The 18,858-nt window shown below is 40.2% G+C and overlaps 2 protein-coding genes across 9 annotated transcripts in view; both read right to left on the bottom strand.

Moving 5' to 3' along the window:
- Nucleotides 1–580: 580 nt before the first annotated feature.
- Nucleotides 581–3,191, bottom strand: myl2a (myosin, light chain 2a, regulatory, cardiac, slow). Its single transcript, XM_034869731.1, has 7 exons — nucleotides 3,098–3,191; nucleotides 2,589–2,681; nucleotides 1,942–2,017; nucleotides 1,654–1,758; nucleotides 1,416–1,494; nucleotides 1,163–1,211; nucleotides 581–709 (listed from the first exon to the last, which is right to left on the bottom strand). Exons 1-7 carry the CDS (start codon nucleotides 3,098–3,100, stop codon nucleotides 605–607), a joined length of 510 nt encoding a protein of 169 aa, XP_034725622.1. The 5' UTR covers nucleotides 3,101–3,191; the 3' UTR covers nucleotides 581–604.
- Nucleotides 3,192–5,189: 1,998 nt separating this feature from the next.
- Nucleotides 5,190–18,858, bottom strand: part of cita (citron rho-interacting serine/threonine kinase a) — a 43,982-nt gene continuing 30,313 nt past the window's right edge. For 2 of the 8 annotated variants that reach the window (XM_034869723.1, XM_034869724.1), the window contains exons 33-50: nucleotides 17,290–17,313; nucleotides 16,621–16,758; nucleotides 16,261–16,441; nucleotides 16,072–16,163; nucleotides 15,782–15,886; nucleotides 15,389–15,558; nucleotides 14,960–15,004; nucleotides 12,709–12,789; nucleotides 12,447–12,582; nucleotides 11,864–12,003; nucleotides 11,609–11,701; nucleotides 11,378–11,486; nucleotides 11,056–11,184; nucleotides 10,820–10,900; nucleotides 10,656–10,734; nucleotides 9,893–10,075; nucleotides 8,016–8,403; nucleotides 5,190–7,313 (exon numbers count right to left, since the gene is read on the bottom strand). In XM_034869723.1, the coding sequence (XP_034725614.1) occupies nucleotides 7,290–7,313; nucleotides 8,016–8,403; nucleotides 9,893–10,075; nucleotides 10,656–10,734; nucleotides 10,820–10,900; nucleotides 11,056–11,184; nucleotides 11,378–11,486; nucleotides 11,609–11,701; nucleotides 11,864–12,003; nucleotides 12,447–12,582; nucleotides 12,709–12,789; nucleotides 14,960–15,004; nucleotides 15,389–15,558; nucleotides 15,782–15,886; nucleotides 16,072–16,163; nucleotides 16,261–16,441; nucleotides 16,621–16,758; nucleotides 17,290–17,313 (2,198 nt within the window). In that variant the 3' untranslated portion in view covers nucleotides 5,190–7,289. The remainder of the gene's footprint in view (nucleotides 7,314–8,015; nucleotides 8,404–9,892; nucleotides 10,076–10,655; nucleotides 10,735–10,819; nucleotides 10,901–11,055; nucleotides 11,185–11,377; nucleotides 11,487–11,608; nucleotides 11,702–11,863; nucleotides 12,004–12,446; nucleotides 12,583–12,708; nucleotides 12,790–14,959; nucleotides 15,005–15,388; nucleotides 15,559–15,781; nucleotides 15,887–16,071; nucleotides 16,164–16,260; nucleotides 16,442–16,620; nucleotides 16,759–17,289; nucleotides 17,314–18,858) is intronic. The other 6 variants (XM_034869727.1, XM_034869730.1, XM_034869725.1 and 3 more) reach the window with 3 other exon arrangements.

Genomic DNA, 18,858 nt, shown 5'->3' with positions numbered 1-18,858 from the left:
ACACTCAAACAATGCCAAACACGTGTTTCGAATTGATCTCATGGGGATTTCAGTGGACCATCAATCACTATTCTCAAGTACACACTCACCTAACATGGAATTAAAAGACTAGCTGGTATAGCCATGTGTTCAAGCAGTAACATGATAATCTTATAAACACATGACTCACAGGAATATAACCTCTTTTGCATTGTCTCTGTACTGTTTGTACTGTTCTTTCCCCCAATGTCTTGATGTTAGTTTTTCAGAAATCAAAATGACAACTGGCTTCTGTCTTTGAAAACTTTTATTAGATGAACACGCACAGACCATACAAATGGATACTTTCTATGAAAATGAAAGGCAAGTGGTTTTAAGTGTACAAAATGACAACGGAAAATAATCTAATTAATCTCAAGTGAATGTGGAAAGATTCTTTTTGGGGCCTGGAAGAGAAACATTTTGTTCCGGTTTTGGTTTAATATTGTGCATAGACCATGCAGCCTACATAACGATGCATAAATAAACCACGGTCCATGTCTCCTTCAAGGCAGTGGGCCACAATCAAGTCACGTACCAGCAAAAGACGGACTTTCTATTCGATGAACAAGTTGACAAAAAAGGTTTACTCCTGGTCCTTTTCCTCTCCGTGGGTAATGATGTGAACCAGATTATTGTAGTCCAGGTTCCCGGCTACATCTGGGGGGAATGCAGCGAACATCTGCTCCATCTAATAATAAAAAAAAGAACATCACTACCATCATCATCACTTTCATAAGAGCTTTAGCACTTCAAAAAGACAACAGCCCAGCATGCTTGAAAAGGTGGGATGATGACTCACTAAGTTCAGTTTGTTTTTTTATAAAAATGTTCATGACGTCAATTCAGACAATCATCATGATGATGTCTATCCTTCTGTGCATGGCGGAATCACCCACTCACTCACACAGACTCAATCAGACATAATAATGAGTATTAGGATAAAAGGACTTTTCACACACACACGCACACACACACACGCACGCACGCACGCACGCACGCACGCACACACACACACACACACACACACACACACACACACACACACACACACACACACACACACACACACACACACACACACACACACACACACACAGCCATCAGACGTAACAATGAGTAGGATAAAAGGACCACAATGTACCTCTTCAGGGGAAAATCGGTCTGCTTGTGTTGTCAGCATCTGTGTCACACTGAACAGGAAAAAAGAGAAAACACTGGATGAGATGACAAGTAACTCACACCAGGAGGAAATGTGCAGGTTCTAATGGATGAATCATTACAGTCAAACTCAGATGAGGTCATACATTTTGAGTGAAAAACTTACATATCATCCTTCGCAATGTATTTGCATTTTGCAAATTGACGTGGAGTCAAGAGTGTGTTAATTCACTTACTAGTCCTTCCTCAGCACACCTTTCCCCTCAGGGTCAAAGACTTTAAACGCGTTGAGGATGGTCTCCTCTGGATCAGCACCTAGATATTAAACATATATTAGATTAATAATAGATATAGAGAATATAAGACATTAAACCAGTCAGTATAGTTCCTGAAACAAACTCAAATAAAATCCTCAGCTTGCATGACTTAGGTTTAGTTTTTGTGATTCCATTTTCATCTTTAGCCTGTCTTTACCTTTCAGCTTCTCACCAAACATGGTAAGGAAGACAGTGAAGTTGATTGGGCCAGGAGCCTCTTTGAGCATCTCGTCAATCTCTTCCTGTTTCACATTGAGACGTCCTACGGCAACAAACGTGAACATACGACACAATCAGATTAAGCAGAATCCGAAAAATATGGAGCTCGAGTGTTGTTGATCTAGAATCTGTTTTGCAATGTAGCTCATGACTATGTTCTTTATCTGCAATGAAAACGAATCAACAAAGCATCTTGTAAGACTGAACATGAGGGATGTCGACATACCTAGAGCAGCAAAAGTGTCCCTCAGATCATTCTTGTCGATGAATCCGTCTCTGTTCTGGTCCATGATAGTGAAGGCCTGAGGTCAGCGCACAGGTGGAAGTACAGTACACATGAATTAGTCTTTCTTCCTCAAAAAACAGATAACAGCCACATGCTTCCAGCCCACTTCTTCAGACAGAAAAATCGTAATCTGTGACACACTTTTTTCAATTCTCTTTCTTTCCTTGAATATTTTGTGTGCCATCTTTATAGATGACCACTGTTAAGTATTTATAACCTGTGCCCCCCCCGAGGTTTAGCCTGGCATCCAGGGCATGCCCAGCAGTTTATCTGCAGGCTAATCACTGATGACACAGTCTGAATGTCTGGGCACCACTGACCGTCATACCAGCATACCACAAGCCTCACTGCTGACATGCCAGGGACAGAAAAATAGACAGGTGGACATACTACAATGGTGAACAATGGAAATGGAAAGAGAGGACGATGCAGAGGGAAAAAGAAATAGAAACCTCTGTATGTGTTGCTGTGTGTTTTTTAAGACGGAAACACTAACATGCATGTTCATAGGCCATTTCCACAATGGGTGTGTTGTTCCCAGCCAAATGTAAAATAAGTGGGGGAAAAATTGGTCGAACAGCTTTCACCTCTTTAAATTCCTGGATCTGAGCCTGCTCAAACATGGAGAACACATTCGAGTTGGCTCCCTCTGCTGACCTCTTCTTGGCTTTCTTCGGGGCCTTTTGGCAGAAAGAAAGGAAAAGAGATGAGGCAGACACTACATGGCAGTTAGGGTTAAGAATAATAGAAGAGTGTGTTTATAAGAGGGAGGGTATTGCATTTGGGAAATCACACAAGAGCATAAACATTGCATGTGATTATTTGTCTTTGAAAATGATGTTTGTAATTTAGCTGAATGTATCATTTAGCTAAATAATGCTAAATGTAGCCCGTACCTAGCAATGTGTAGTAAAAAGTTGGTAAAATTAAACGTCTGCATTGGTAAGCTACTTTCCATCCAAATCTGTTTTCACATTAATGAATTAAGAACAGAAAATGTTAATGTAGCATCCTTGAAGTCTCCCCCAAAAAAACATGTGTCCCGTAACTATCCTTGCACCATCAAACAGCATCCCACCCACAGTGAGTGACTTACCATGGCTGAGCAGCTGGGAGGTCAGACCAACAACGATGCCAGTGAACAATGGAGAGATTGGAGGGTGCTCTTTTGTAGCCGCCAACCCTCAGCTCTACTGGATGATATTTATAAACTATGCCCTCTTTAGGAAGTGACAGGTAAATGATGCTTCATACAGCACATACAATATTGCATGCTGGCAAAAAAAAAAGAAGAAACATATAACCGGTTTAGAATATCAAGAGCAGACTGAAGGTTAAAGCACTTAATCACTTTGTCCACAAAGCAGTATTGACTGCCTAAACTATAGAAAGACATGGTATTACCTCAATGAAAGTGTTGTTATCAAGTCTGCAGTCTTCTTTTTACTTTGTCTTAATGATTTTTAAAAAATGCCAAGAGAGGGTTGACCCTGAGTGTCACCACACATATTAAGAGTATAAATATGCAGAAATCAGGCAGTTTTCCTCCAGCTGACCAGTTTGACTTTTTACCTACTCACTGGAGCGTACTTGCTATGAACATTCAAAGTGGGGTTTGTGTTGGGCGATCCAGTCCCACCTGAAAAAATATTAAATGCAGCCTGAACCTCTTTTCAAAAGTCCATGGCAATGTTAAGGCAATGTAGTCACTGAAAATGGGTCTGCCCGCCAGCAAATGCGTTAAACATCTTAGATGATGCAATGTAACTGGTGTTGATGCGAGTGAAATACATTAGACATATTCATATTTATTTTGAAATGAACAAAACATCGTACAGTCTCATTCCAACACCGTTGACTACAGAGGATGGCTTGTCCATTCAATAAGAGAGATTTGCTTTCAAAAAAAGTCCTTGGAAATTGTGTCTAATTTTTAATCTTTCAAAAATGTAATAGATGTACTTTGTAAGCAACACGCAGGTAAAAGCTGTTTACCAGTCCAACAGATTGGTAATTGAAGATTTAAAGAATTTATTTGAAGAATTTAATTTCAAAGTTCCAAAGATCTTTGACCCACAAAAGGTTTTGAAAACCTGAGCTGTTTGAAAGCCTGTATCTAAGGACTGGGATCTTTTAACTGGAAGTGACCTACTTTCCCAAGAAAATATTTATCAACATAAAATATGATATTCTAATGTGTGTGTGTTGTCTTCATTTGATTCAAGACATGAAGAGAGAGTGTGGAAATCACCAGTTCCTCGAGTGTAATTTATTGACTTGTGAGGGCAGTGTTTACTGCCTGAGTCACATATCTCAAATGCTTCATAGTACAGCACAGCGCACATTTAATGTAAATGTACCTGTACCCTTCTGCCAGTGAAACAGATTATCACCAATTCTATTCATTCCTAAAAGGTAAAATAAGATGAAATGCAGGATGCCGGCCAAAGAAGGAACTGCATCAAAGGATGTCTTCGATCTACTCTGCACACTACACTGGTGTTAGCTCTAAAGACTTTGTGAAACTAAGCTCAGTGTTGTCAACAGCAGTAGGTGCCACATCCTCAAGTGAGGCACACTGCTGACACTTTACACGTTCTTACAATGTGACAGTGCACCATTAACACGTCGTCCAGTATCACTTCTGGCTCCCAGGTCAAGAAAAAGTGAGTCGGTGAAAATGATCTGAATGGGCCGGGGTGAGGAGGGGGGGCCACGTGGGTGTGATCTACATAAAGAGCGGAGCTCAAAGCCTCCCTGCACTGAGTACGCTCACTGTCAAATAAAATGCTAGTGATTAACAGCAGATGTCACTGGTATCATCTCACAGCATGGTGTGTACAAGGAGGTCAGAATTAGAAGAGTTATTGTTGCAGATGCTATTGTTGAAAACGTCCCCCCTTTTGCTCTTCTCAGTTTGGGACTGGAGCTGCAGCTACTGTGACTGGAATGGCAGGCCATTGTCACATTGGCTGCGCGCTGGGATCAGACACCTATAAATAGACTAACCTCTTCTAACACAATGGACATGGACAAATGGTCATTTCACAAGCAGCCTCAAGTGTGAGGGGTGAGTGGAAAGCACAGTTTTCTCTTCCTTCACATTCCATAGCGTGAATTAAGAGGGAGTTCTGTGTCTGCAGGGTATTAACTACTCACAGGCGCACAAGCACAGTATAAGGAGACAAAGAATTGAAAGACAATGGTTATAATATTTAATATTCTGTGACAAAATCTCTACAGGGAAAGCTAATAAAACATTTGTTAGCAGACATCAATATCATATCCAGCGTTACGGCATTATGACCATGTGAATGAAAAAACTAATAAAAAAAGTAGATATAAAAAATGAAATAAAACAGGATGGGAGATTCTTTTGTTTAGAGTCCTTTAGAGATCGGTGGAAAACGTGTGCAATCCTTAGCATTGGGTGCTTTTTGTTGAACATTTGTGACCAACAGTTCTCTGTCCTTGGCTCAAGTACATTCAAAGAGTTTTTACATCTAAAAAGAACCACAGTGGATGGTGGATCCAGAAAGTTGAAGAAACCTCTTCCTATTGAGCGCCCTACTGTTTAAAGACCCACTGGGCAAGTTTAAGTGTGGCATCTCATCTGCGTATATTCCTATAAACGTTTCTGAAACTCTCAAACATTTTCTGGATCAAATGATAAAACATATAGAAATAAAATCCCCTGGTGTTAAGTCAAGTGTAAGCACTTGGACAATGAGAGCCAAACTACATTTGGATGGATTTTAGTGTCTTTTAATGTTGGACTGTTTACCGTTTACTTTGCCAAGAGTGCCTTGATAGAAGAAAAAGAAGCGACCAAAAGTAATTATACTCATATGAATTTACTGTGCAAACAGGTAATAGTTAAAAGAACGGATTTGTTATTCACGTGCTTTGCTTTTAAATCGTGGAAGAAAAGTATAACCCAAATGAGGCAGAAGCAAAAGACAACACTCCGTTTCATTTCAGATATACATGTCCATGCCATTTACGGATCAGGGGAAAAACAAATACTTACATCTTCACCTTGAACAATTTGGGGTTATTTACAATAAAAGAGACATTGTACAAAAAGAAATGCTCAAGTACTATGTTGTAAGCTTCAAACATGATTCCCGCCCCCCCCCCCCCCGTTGTTTTGTTCAGCTCTGAGGTTTTGCCTTTGACAGATGGAAGTGCTTACACGAGTTGGATCCAGATACAATCACTCACTTGATAAAGGATGTTTTGACATATTAAAAGAATACTCATTGGACATTCAAGAGGACACGTAATCACTTTTTTCTTTAACAAAAATAGACATGGCTTATCCAGCCTTGAAATTCCTTCTCAATATATATATATAAAATTATGTCTTGTCTATGTACAGTCAGATAGCGTTCTGAAGGATTAGAAAGTCCTGCTAGGGATTGTGGGTAGTGCAGTTTTAAAGTGGAGCTGTGTTGTTCCACAGGGCAGGGAGGGTTAAGTTACTTACATTTTATTTTGAATTGTTTGGGCTCCAGTCAAGTCCTGCCACCCTAACTAACCGAAGCCTTGTCAGAAGACAGACTAGCAGAAAATGATTGTAATTAGCTGATATTGATTGTGTGATGACATGTCAGCGCAGGGCTGGAGCCAGAAATGCTAAAAGATGTACGGTACTCTCCTGCCCTGATCTGGGGCTACTGTGGACAGAGCTGAACGTGGAAAGGATCCAGTTCTATTAATACTATTTTGAGTGAGACTCTGCAATTTCACTAGTGACTGATTTTGTAAATATTTAGGCCTTGACTTGTGAGATAAAGATGCTACGGCTGTGCTTATATAACTTAGTCACTACTGTCTGGAGTTAACTAAAACTAGCAAAACCCACCGAGTCAGGTCAAAAGTTGAGAACTCATTTTCCAGGTTTTGTTTTTGAAAAATAAATCAAATTGAATTACTAATCCTTTCTCAGAGTACAGAGCGCATACTCAGACACAGTGCAACAACAAAAAACCTGCTCAAAAAGTTGTTTAAAATGGCATTTTGTTGACCTTTATTGACTCAAGTCAGTTCATTGAGAAAAATAACCTGATTCTATTTAATATCTATTTATTTCTCTTGTTCCCTCTGTTCTGACTGCTATGTTTTTTTCTCCTCTGTGGGTTTGTCAGCTTAGATGTCAGGCAAAACTGATGTGTGGCAATATTTCATCAGAAATTGGTGACACTCTCACTAATTCTCTGCTCCCGCCGTTCACTTTTCAAAGATGCATTTCTCTTTCCATGCTGGGTATGTGACTCCGCTGTCTCTCAAACAGATGATTGGTCCCATACCTGTAGAATAAATTCAAAAACATAAAGTCAGGTTAATACATATACATGCATGGACCACTTAGATTGTTATACTTGAAATATATTTATTTAAAATCTGAAGCAAAACATACAATAATATAATTATTATATAAAACTAAAGGTCGTGGGTACGTACATAGGTACGTGGAGATGGAGACCTTACGGCGGACATGCACTTCTCAAAAAAATGTATCTACACGTCGCGGCAACAACTGTGATTGGTCCACTTGGCTGTGGCTAGATAGCGTCGCATTTGACTGAAACCCAGAAATGTCCCCCTGCTAGTGGTGCTACAGGAAAACTACAGCGATCACCAAAGTGGCCAGGATTCTTCCTTTTGACACCATATGTATTTGAAACAAATTTTATGACAGTCCCTCCAATAATTGTCCAACAACATCACTAAAAAACTAAAATGTCAATTGCTGTTAGCATTAGTGGAAAAGTCAGGGGATTGCCATCAGAATTCATCTTCCAGGGACCATAGTCATTGCCTTCTGGATCAAATTGGTGGACCGACCGACCAACTGACTTAGCCTTCCATAGAGCCACAACAGTAGTGTGTAATATAGAGTTTTGCTACCATCACTGTAATTGAGTAGTAACAGGTGTGGATCAACCGTATAGAGCAACTGTTGAATAGTAAATAGCAAAAACAAATGACAACAGAAAAGATTGACTAACCTTGTTAACAGGGGGTATGGGCGTGCGACCAGAGCCAGTATGAAGCCTTTGGCGCTCTTCGAATCGTCCGGGGGACTTTTCCCTACGAACATCCATCATCCGACCAGGAGAGCGGTCCATTCGAGGGTCTGCCATGGCCCTGCCTGGGGAGCGCTCTAACCGCGGGTCAGCCATTGCCCGGCCTGGAGACCCCACTATCCGACTCTCCAGCATCCTGCCTGGGGACTTCTCTCTCTCCAGTGGACGGCTGGGGGACTTGTCCCGTCGAAACTCTGTGCGAGCCTCTCTGTAGCGGTGAGGTGTGCCAGGATCTCCGTGAACTAGCGGATTGGCTGCCAGCCTTTTTGAGATGTGCTCATTGTAGGAAGGAGGCCCACGCTTGTTGGGGCTGTTAGGATGAAACCGAGGCACAGAGACGGGCAGGGGGCATTGGTCAGAGGAAAAATGTAGTTTTTGTCTCGGGGCATGGGCTTTGCTTGGCACTGTCATATAAGTCAACAGTTGTGGTGAGGATGATGCAGGATTAAGCTTATTTGATAAGCTGTAGTTCATTGCTATTCATGGTTTGAAGTGACTGAACCCATCTACATGATTTAGTTTTCCAAATAAGAATAGAGTCAGAGGCTGACAACAACTAAAGAGCAAAGCTTTTCAAAGTCAGCACAGTGAGTAATAAAGGCTCAGTTGTTAATAAGATTCAAATTGTAAAAGACCAGTCTCAATCCGAAGTCAGTCTCTTTATTCAACAATTTTCTTTCTGCATTTGACAGGAAGCATTTTAAAAAGCAATTTTTATTTAAAAAGATCTAGCTCAGGATTTGTTACAGATAAAAAAGGAACCCTTCCTCCTGTAAAGAGCAAAATTAAGGTGTCACTCTCTTTTTTTTTAACCAGATCAAACATAAAGGCCACAATTTAACAATCACCACCTGTGGATGCCAACCTGTGCCCAGCAGTGCCCGCTAGTCCCATTAATCATCAACACCAGTGTACATGCAATAAAAAAGTGTGGTGTGCTTGGAATGCTCTTAGTCTAGAATAAATGAATGAATACTGAAAAAAAAGTAAGATGCTAAGATAAAACACATCTTTATGAGATTTATGTTTTACCTACTTTACCTGACTTTATTATTCCTGCAGAATTAATTTCGCCTTACCAGGACTTTGCTTTAAGTGGTCATCAGCTTTATTTCCCTTCAATGGACAAATGAAGGCATTGCGTAATTTATTTATCAATATGCAGTTGTCAATGAAACCTTTATAGAATGTCCCAATTTCCTAATTGACAAATTAAATACAGAGTGAATATAGAGTTATAGATTGGGGTGGCAATTTGGTTTTTGCATTCTGTTCATTTATTCTGTTGCTATAATATGCAAGTTTTGGTGCAGATTTCAAATTGATACTTTGAGAAATAAAAACAAGTCCAGAAAAGCCTTTTTTTCATTAACAAAAGAAGGCAAAGTTCTAAAAAATGATCTAAACACAAGTGGCCAACTACCTAATAAAAAAAAAAAAAGATTTCTAATATGACCGGACATCTGATGTAAACTTTCAAGAGTTTACAATACGAGGTGCTACAGACACATTTCGGTCAGTACAAAACAATAATTGACTGAAGATATCCAGCCTCTGGTCAGGAGACCAAATAACTACATACTGAACTGCATGAATCTAACTTAGAAAATGTGTTACAGCTCAAAATATGTGGTGACTTTAAGAGAAAGTTAAAAGATTGTTGTGGATAAAAAAAAATGTCACCAAACGAATACCCAAAACAGAGATTAGTGTAACTTTCTAGATGAGTTAATAAAGAGAATGGGAGAGACCAGACAGTAAGTGTGACCTGAAGCAGGTTCAATAAATAGTTTCCTCACCTGCGTCCGGAGCCGTTTCGCTGCAGGTCACCTACACACTCTTGGCTCTGGACCAGGTTGCCCTTGCAGCAGATGACCCGCAGTTTGTTCTGGTAGGAAGAGGCCAGGTAGATGGCCCCAGAGGAGATGGCTGGGCCAAGGAAGCGTGGGTTTGGGATATCCAGGTGCGCATATGAGTGGGGCCTGGAAAGAGATGAAAGAAAGAGATTAGACCCTGTATCCTATTAAAATATTATAATTTTCTTTTATATTCCTATAATCTGTGGGGTGATTGCACTTTTGCAGTTGTTACCCCAAGACTTTGGAACATTTGCACTATTACAGATGTACCTCTTTTTAAATCTAAACTAGAAACTTTAAGACATAGTAGAGGTGTGACATTCTCCCTCTCCTCTTTGTTTTATGTGACCTTTCCTGATTTTACCGTATTCTATCTTTTATTCTTTTCATTGTTTGTTTTTTATTTTATTCTTGTCCCTGATGTAAAGCACTTTGGATACCTACAGGTTTCTGTAAAGTGCTATATAAATAAATGGGATTGATTAATTGATTGACTGAAATGGATGTTTCTTGTTGAGGTTGAGACCTGGCAGACATGGGAAGTTAAATATTCAATAACTATTATATGCAATGATACTAAGTAGAGACCAACAAAATGAGGATGATAATGATGATGATGCAACTGGGAAAAAAAAACTAACAAAACAAGTGTAAACCCTAACTGACGGACTGTTACTGACAAAGCAGCAGAAGGCAGTCTTACCCCAGAGCGGCGTGTCCCTGAATTTCAATAACGTCCAGAGAGTTGAAGTAGGTCACAAACAGGTAGGGTTCCCTGTAGGCTGAAATACCAAAAATCCACTTGAAATCATATCGCACATTTAACATTGCACATTAAAGACGAACTGAAGTGAAATTCTGACTCACCAAATGATAGTGGCAGACGGCTCCATTTGATATCATCACTTCTACTCCTGCGGCCGTATGCATCCACAAACACACCAAACTCTGCAAGAAAAATTATAAAAATTAGTAGAAAAACAATCTACTATTAAAAGAAATGTAGATTTTTCTCACGAACATTTACGTTTGTTGACATGTTCAAATGTATACACAATGTACTGTACATATGTGCCTATACAGAGAGAGAATACATGTCTAACCATGGAAACAGAGCAGGTATTCGTCTTTCTGTGGTGCCGTGGTGACCTGGATGATGGAGATGGGGAAGCTGTGGGAGGAGGCGGCAAAGACAGCTGAAGCTAGCGTCACGTCGTTTTTATCCAGGAACTCTGTTCAAAGAAATCATATAAGTCAGCTTGTTTAGGTGTGAATGTTGAAAACTCAAAGTGATAGAATCACAATTATGTACACTTGCTTAAAACACTTAGAAATAGTATTAAAAAAAAAAAAAAAGAGTAATATCAACACAGAATTTGTGTGATGATGCCTACCGCAAATAAATCCCAATGGCAGGCGACCTACCTTCCAGCACATACTGCTTCATCTCAATCTCATAGAACTTGTTGGTGCCGATAATGATGCTGTAGCCAGTGAAATGGATACAGCTGCAGGGCTCTGATGTCTCAATCTCCTGCAAATAAAACAAAAGTTCAACACATTCTCAAACTGATTACTCCCTGAAGCAATACATCTACTACTGGTACAAAACACTGCCTTTGCTTCATGACATTATCATCTGCAAGGCCCACTCACCTTTCTGATGCAGAACTTGTTTAGGCTTTCATTATGTCGCAGGATTGTAATCTTATTGGGCATAGCAGCACAGATACAGGTCCCATTATCAATCTGTAAAGAAAGAGGAACACAGCAATCGGGGCAGTGGTAAATATCTGCAATCAGACAGCACACTGCTTTACTATTGATGTTCAGCTCATTAACTCTAATTAAATAACAGTCTAACTAGGAGGATTTTTGCTCTGTGTAAGTAACAACAACAACCTAACACACCTTTCCAGAGGAGAAGAGGTGGCATCCCTTGACTGTTTCAAAGATGAAGGGGTTGAGGTCAGGCTGAGCTGGGAGATGGGACTGCGACAAGGACTGTTTCACTTTCTTAATCTCCACCAGACACAAGGCCCTCTCTTCTCCTAGATGACACAACAAACACACCACATACAGGCAGATGCACAAGCAATCTTTAATTAACTGCAGTGGATTTTTACACATCATTATAACCAGCTAAAATCTCTCTATATGACTAAAACCCATTAGGATGCTTCATACTGCACTACACTCACATTTAAGGATTATCTTATTTATTAGGGAGGCAGAAAAAGCTTGATTTACTCGCTTTGTCAGATTTTTAAAACATGCAACATATCAAAAAGTTGTTGGTCTAGAATAAACAGTTATTTCAAACACCTACAGTGTAGATGTTAAATAAATGATCTGGCAATATAACAATAGCCAGATTGAGTTGATAACGCTAGTTGTCAGTGAAAGCTAAAATAACAGCTTTCAATGACAAGATAACTAAAATTACTGACTTATACTGGAGTGTAATGGGCTCACTTTAATTCTATGTACTGACCAGTGATCATCAGCAGCTTGTCGAGCTCCTTCAGGATCTGGATCTGAAAGACTGAGGTCAGGCCGGGAATGTGGGTCAAAGAGTTCTTTATGACGTTCAGAGCGTACAAACCCTCCTCAGAGCCAACCAACACGATCTAAGAGAAAGGATAAGATAGATCATAATGGTGAAGCAGTCAAAAAGAGTATCTAACTGTTACTTTGGATTAGAGTGTTGACTAAATGCCAAACATATAAACATATAAAAGTACAAGTCTGTGCACCTGGTCAGTGAGAGGCAGAGTGCAGTTGATGTCCAAACGGTCATCACCCTCCAGCTTCAGCAGAGAATTTCCCAGAAGTTTCTATTAAGACAAGAAGCAGAAAAAATAGCGACATGGAGCAAATGGAGAGGGATAGTTAGGCAGATCTTCCACAAATCACTTGCTTTAGAGCAAGAAAAGGTGATCAAGCAAGGATGACAGCCAGAGATCCATCCTTCAGCATTAATGAATAAAATGTGCATGTACAGTAATCTGGGGACGTTTAACTTAGGTGTTTTTTGTCTTTTCTCGAAAGACACAAAACAACAAATGAGCCAAACAGTGCTACTACAATAACCAAGTTTCAATGCCAAAATGATTTTGCAAGGTCTACAATTTTCTTCATTTCTGGGCTACACTACATTTACCCAAATAGGTCAAAGTTGTTTAATGTCATCTTAACACAAATGGATAAAAGGAACTTTGATTGAGATTTTTAAAAATTATTTATGGCAAATATAGCAGTGGCCAAAAGTAGTTGAATTCATTCAATCATATGGTTAAACACTAGTAGTGGCTTTGTATTTAATCAGTATTCAAAGCTTTAGTGATGCTGTTAATCTCAGGCTATACAGTATGGATGACCATTTTATGCTAGACAGCTAATTGTGAAATTGACTAAGTGGGCTGAAAAAGTACACACTAATCACATACTTGTGTGCTCTTGGGCTGTTTTTCCTGGCTTGGGTCCCACAATCAAAGTTATGGGATATATTATTCCACAGTATACAGTGATGCATGTATTATGAACATTGTGGCAGCAGTTTAGACAAGGCCTTTTGGATGAAACTTATCCAGGCCATCACTAATTCTCACTTATCTCGGGTAAGCAATATTGTAGCATCAAGGTGCAAACCACTCGTTTTAAAGACAGATTTTATCTTAAGGCAATAAGACTTGGTCAGTCAGTATGGTCAGTAGGGCACAAGGGCAAGTAGCTACTAACCCACTGTGCTTATTTCTACTTATTTATTTTTTTATGTAGTTTTTTGTACTGTAAAAAAACATAGTGTATGTGTGTGTAACTCCGACAGCAACCGTATATTGTGTGTACTTTAAACATGTGACACGTTCATTGGAGAGCAGTCAGTCACAACATCTAAGTGCCAAAATTAGGGTCAATAAAGAAATTCCCAGTTACTTACTTAACTGGCTTGCACAGAGCCCTGATATCAACCCATTCAAACAACTTTGAGATGAACAGGAATTTGTAAAGTCTTCCGAGATAATGTGGAGCATATCAATGCCGATTTTTAGAAATATATAGCTCTCTGGAGTTTTGGGAATTTGATGTTCAGCAAAATATGGGTGGAATGTTCAGGTAGATGTTCAAATACTTTTGGCCATGTAGTGTATTTTGCCGTAAGGCAAAGAAAGTCCTTAAAGTGTATTGAACTTTCAAATGCATCTTTGAATAGGCAACACAATTAACAAGGCAGGGGCAACACTTTTTGGGAAACTCTGACATAAAGTTTATAAAAAATGTGGTCTTGCATTGCCACAGCACTGTGTCAGCATGGTCTGGCTTCACAATAGACATTAACATTCTGGGATAGGGGAAAAAGCGCCCTGGCTTGTTTGTAGTACTTTAAACCTATCACACCCATCGAGGGCAGCGCTAAGCCCCAGATGCAGTGGCAATGCCTTTGCAAAATAATGTAGATAGTGGAAGGGGAGGTAGGCCAATGTCAGGCTTTATCACAGCACTGAACATACACTAAGCCAGACTAGAGAACATATTAGACTATTTTCAAGGGTCTTTTATCACAGAATGTAAGAGGGATAGTAAAGTGCCATGAACACACAATCACCAACAGCAGAAGCCTGCAGACTGAAATAAAGCTAAGCTCAGGTTTCAAAAGGAATGTGTACATTTGTCTGTCATGTTTCAGTGAAGGGGGCTACAGCAGTGCATTGCTTTTGCAGAAGCATACATGACATAGCATATGACACCAGGCCAGAGGTGCACAGCAGCGCCTATTCACACCCATGCACTATGTAGGTTTATGAGTGAATTAAATAATTTATATGATTTTTTGATTGAATGCAGCTATTTTTCACAGGCTCCTTTGATTGAACATATTCAGAAACTTAGTGGCATGTTGACCTGTGCTAAAGAGCATCAGTGTTGTATGTGTTGATGTAAACAGCTACTTCATGCTCAGTCAATCGGTTGACTGAAGCTCAACGTTCGTGCGGCTACTTACTGTACCTGAACCAGAGGGGATAGGTTCTTCTGTCTTTTAGAAACACCTGCCTAAAACATGATCCACACAACCGAGTTGGATGGAAATACACACGCACAGTATAATCAGATCAACAAAGATGATGACAACAAAAAAATAGAAGACGTGGATGTTGACAACATGCAGAGAGAGAAAGAAGAGGGAGGGAGAGAAAAGAGAAGTGAAGGCAATTGCTGATGTTTAAGGAGGAATTTAACATATTTTTCCTAATTCTCACACCCAACAACACAGCCACCCTTGGATAAAGTTCCTATTTGAAATGTGCATAATAAGTGAGTTTGTCTTGAAAAAAGGAGACACTTTGCTGTCTATCTTACACATCCAAAAGGCAAACTCAAACTTTGAACCCAATTAGGCTTGATACAAACAGAAAAACCTCCACATACAATACTTACAGCATCAGAATCCACTTTGTCTTTAGAGCCACGGCTACCAGCCACCACAGACTCCAGTACAGCCACCCAGCGCTGCTTGTCAGGGAAGCTGGGAGCCATGAAGTAGATGGACTGGCCTGGCCAGCAGGTGGTGTGGGGATGAGACTCCAGCTTCAACACATATGGTATGTCTGGAGACACAGACACATGCACACGCACACACAGAGGTTGGCTCTCTTGCAAACAGCTGCTTCATTTCACAGCTTAGCAAAACTGTCAACGTGTTGCTCTATTCTAAGATTCAAAGTATAGATTTGACATGTGGATCCAATGATACATTTGGGGAAAGGATGATACACTTAAAATCCTACAAAAGGCTGAGTGCAGCCAGATTAGGTCGTATTGATCCAGTACCTGACTTGGCAGTGTTGATGAGTTCAGAGGCTCCAACAGCTCCATGAACGGTTACCTCTCCATCAGGCAGACAGAGCTCAAACTCCTCCTCAACTTTTATATAGTCTAGAAGAAAAACAATACATTCTTTTTATGAGATAGTGCTGTATTGATCTACATTGTAATATAAAGACTTAAATGATTACAAATTGTCTCATTAAGGAAGGGATCAGGGATGTTCTGTCAAGTTCAAAATTCATCTTCTTATTACTAATGAATACAGGCATAAAAAAACAAAACAACAATCTGACCTTCTCTGGGCTCAGTATCATAGATCGATACTTTGGTTCCATCAAGCACCACATATTTACTCTCCCAGCCTTGCTGACCACGCTTGCCATTTCTGTGCAAGCAAACAAATGCACATTACTGTCAAAGCTGTGAAAAAACATATGTAACAAGGTCAGTTTGGTAGCAAAAAGTCTGAGGTCTGAAGTTACCTAGGCTGCTTCATCCATCCCTCCAAGCGAACATGCCCACTGGCCTCTTTGACCTGCAGTGCAGGAGAGTTTGCCTTTTCTCGGCACAGAGCCTCTGAAAAGTGAGTGGCGTACTCGGCTGGCAGACCACAGGTGGCCGGAAGACATGGTGAGCATTTAGGGTGACACAGGGTGTGACACTCTATAATAGAACCAAGAAAGCGGGATGAAGAAAAATGCAAATTTGTGTTTCCATAAAAATTATTTATTAGTAGAATCTTATCATAAATAAGAGAGTTCTTATTGCAATGTTAAGGGATAATTTATCATCTGAACTATCTTCATATTCAATGCTTCCCAAATACAGTGCAGGATACAAACCTAGACAAGTGGCAGCCTGTCGTCCAAAATGCACAGTATCCAGGCAGACGGCACACTTGGCAGCCCTCATGTTGAGGCCCACGGTGAAACGATGAGGGATGTTGTGGTGCATTCTCTCTTTCACACGACGACCAAACTCTGCAATGCAAAAAGAGAAGAATAAGTGAGCAGGGATAGGAGTTATTGAAAGAGAACCAGAATTTTTTTATTTCCAGGCTTAAAATGACTTCAGAAGTCAGCAACAAGTACATGAAATTTAGTTTTTTCAAGGAGAACGAGGGAATTTGAATAACGAATAACTTAAATTTCTAATTTAAGGTAATTGAAGGCATATCAATGTTCAAGTATACTAATATAGTCAGTCAGAATCCGATCATGCATGCCAATGACTATGGGATGCAATAAAATGTTTCTTGGAAGAAAAAAAAACATCCAATCATTTGCTATCTAAATCATGACTCCACAAATGATGTTGAAAAAAAAAAAGGGGAAATCACGTCAAAGTTGACATTTAATAATATAGTTGTTGGCCAAGTTACAGTTAGCTTGACAATGGAACAGTAAGACAGGTGTATAGTAGGATATGAGCATGTGTGTTTGTGCAGTAGTACATGCATAGAGATGACCTCATGCATGTTAGAAGACAAACTCTGGTGACTGCTAACTTACTTTCAAAGGTGACTCTCCTCTTTTCTGTGAGGAGCGAGAGGAAAGAGACAGAAAGGAAAGAGCAGTCTAACAAAGGCTATGTGAAAACAAAGGGACACGGACAGAAAGGAACCTGAATCACAAAGCAAGTTCAACTTGGCCAGGCTACTGTTACCCTAACATGTGTCTTTGATAAAATATACATCATGGTCTATATAGTGTTGGAATTTAGGATGCTGTGATATTAAGCTTTCACTTTTCAGTAAATGCAGTATTTTTGTCAATGAATTCTTTTAGAATAAGGTTTTTCCCACTTAGAACATGGGCTGATTACACATTTTGGTATGAGCCACTAAACCTGCCATGCAGCTATGATGTATGCAAAGGTTCAGTTTCTATAATGATCATAACCTTAAAAAAAGCTTTGTGACAGTTGAAAACTCAGATTAAAACCAATCTCACCTGGTTAATGCCCTATTCTTACTTTGTGATATAGGCCCAAACAGGATTGCAATGTTAAATGCAGTGATTGTTGTTTTTTCTTCAGTTCATGCACCCTGTTTTGGAGCAGGCTCCAGGTTTCACATGTACTGAGCACAGTTATCCACCTATGTTTAACTTCATAATCCTGCTTTGTAAGACAGGCCAAAAAAAGAACACGCACAGAAACACACCACAAAAACATAAAAAGTGAAAACAGAGTCCAGTTGCCAAAGCTGTTAGCACATGGGTGAACACCCCTATGGCACACCCTGTACAGCTTCAAAACAGGGATTCAAATTCAGAGGACGGGAACAGTTGCCCAGTGGCCCATGGCAACCACATGTTCAATATTTGTGTTTATATATACACTCACCGGCCACTTTATTAGGTACCCCATGCTAGTAACGGGTTGGACCCCCTTTTGCCTTCAGAACTGCCTCAATTCTTCGTGGCATAGATTCAACAAGGTGCTGGAAGCATTCCTCAGGGAGTTTGGTCCATATTGACATGATGGCATCACACAGTTGCCGCAGATTTGTCGGCTGCACATCCATGATGCGAATCTCCCGTTCCACCACATCCCAAAGATGCTCTATTGGATTGAGATCTGGTGACTGTGGAGGCCATTTGAGTACAGCGAACTCATTGTCATGTTCAAGAAACCAGTCTGTGATGATTCCAGCTTTATGACATGGCGCATTATCCTGCTGAAAGTAGCCATCAGAAGTTGGGTACATTATGGTCATAAAGGGATGGACATGGTCAGCAACAATACTCAGGTAGACTGTGGCGTTGCAACGATGCTCAATTGGTACCAAGGGGCCCAAAGAGTGCCAAGAAAATATTCCCCACACCATGACACCACCACCACCAGCCTGAACCGTTGATACAAGGCAGGATGGATCCATGCTTTCATGTTGTAGACGCCAAATTCTGACCCTACCATCCGACTGTCGCAGTAGAAATCGAGACTCATCAGACCAGGCGACGTTTTTCCAATCTTCTTTTGTCCAATTTCGATGAGCTTGCGCAAATTGTAGTCTCAGTTTCCTGTTCTTAGCTGAAAGGAGTGGCACCCGATGTGGTCTTCTGCTGCTGTAGCCCATC

Source organism: Etheostoma cragini, chromosome 4 (genome assembly GCF_013103735.1).
Source record: "Etheostoma cragini isolate CJK2018 chromosome 4, CSU_Ecrag_1.0, whole genome shotgun sequence".
Lineage (NCBI taxonomy): Eukaryota > Metazoa > Chordata > Actinopteri > Perciformes > Percidae > Etheostoma > Etheostoma cragini.
Note: the sequence above shows the minus strand (reverse complement) of the source record. Positions and strands in the feature narration are given on the sequence as shown.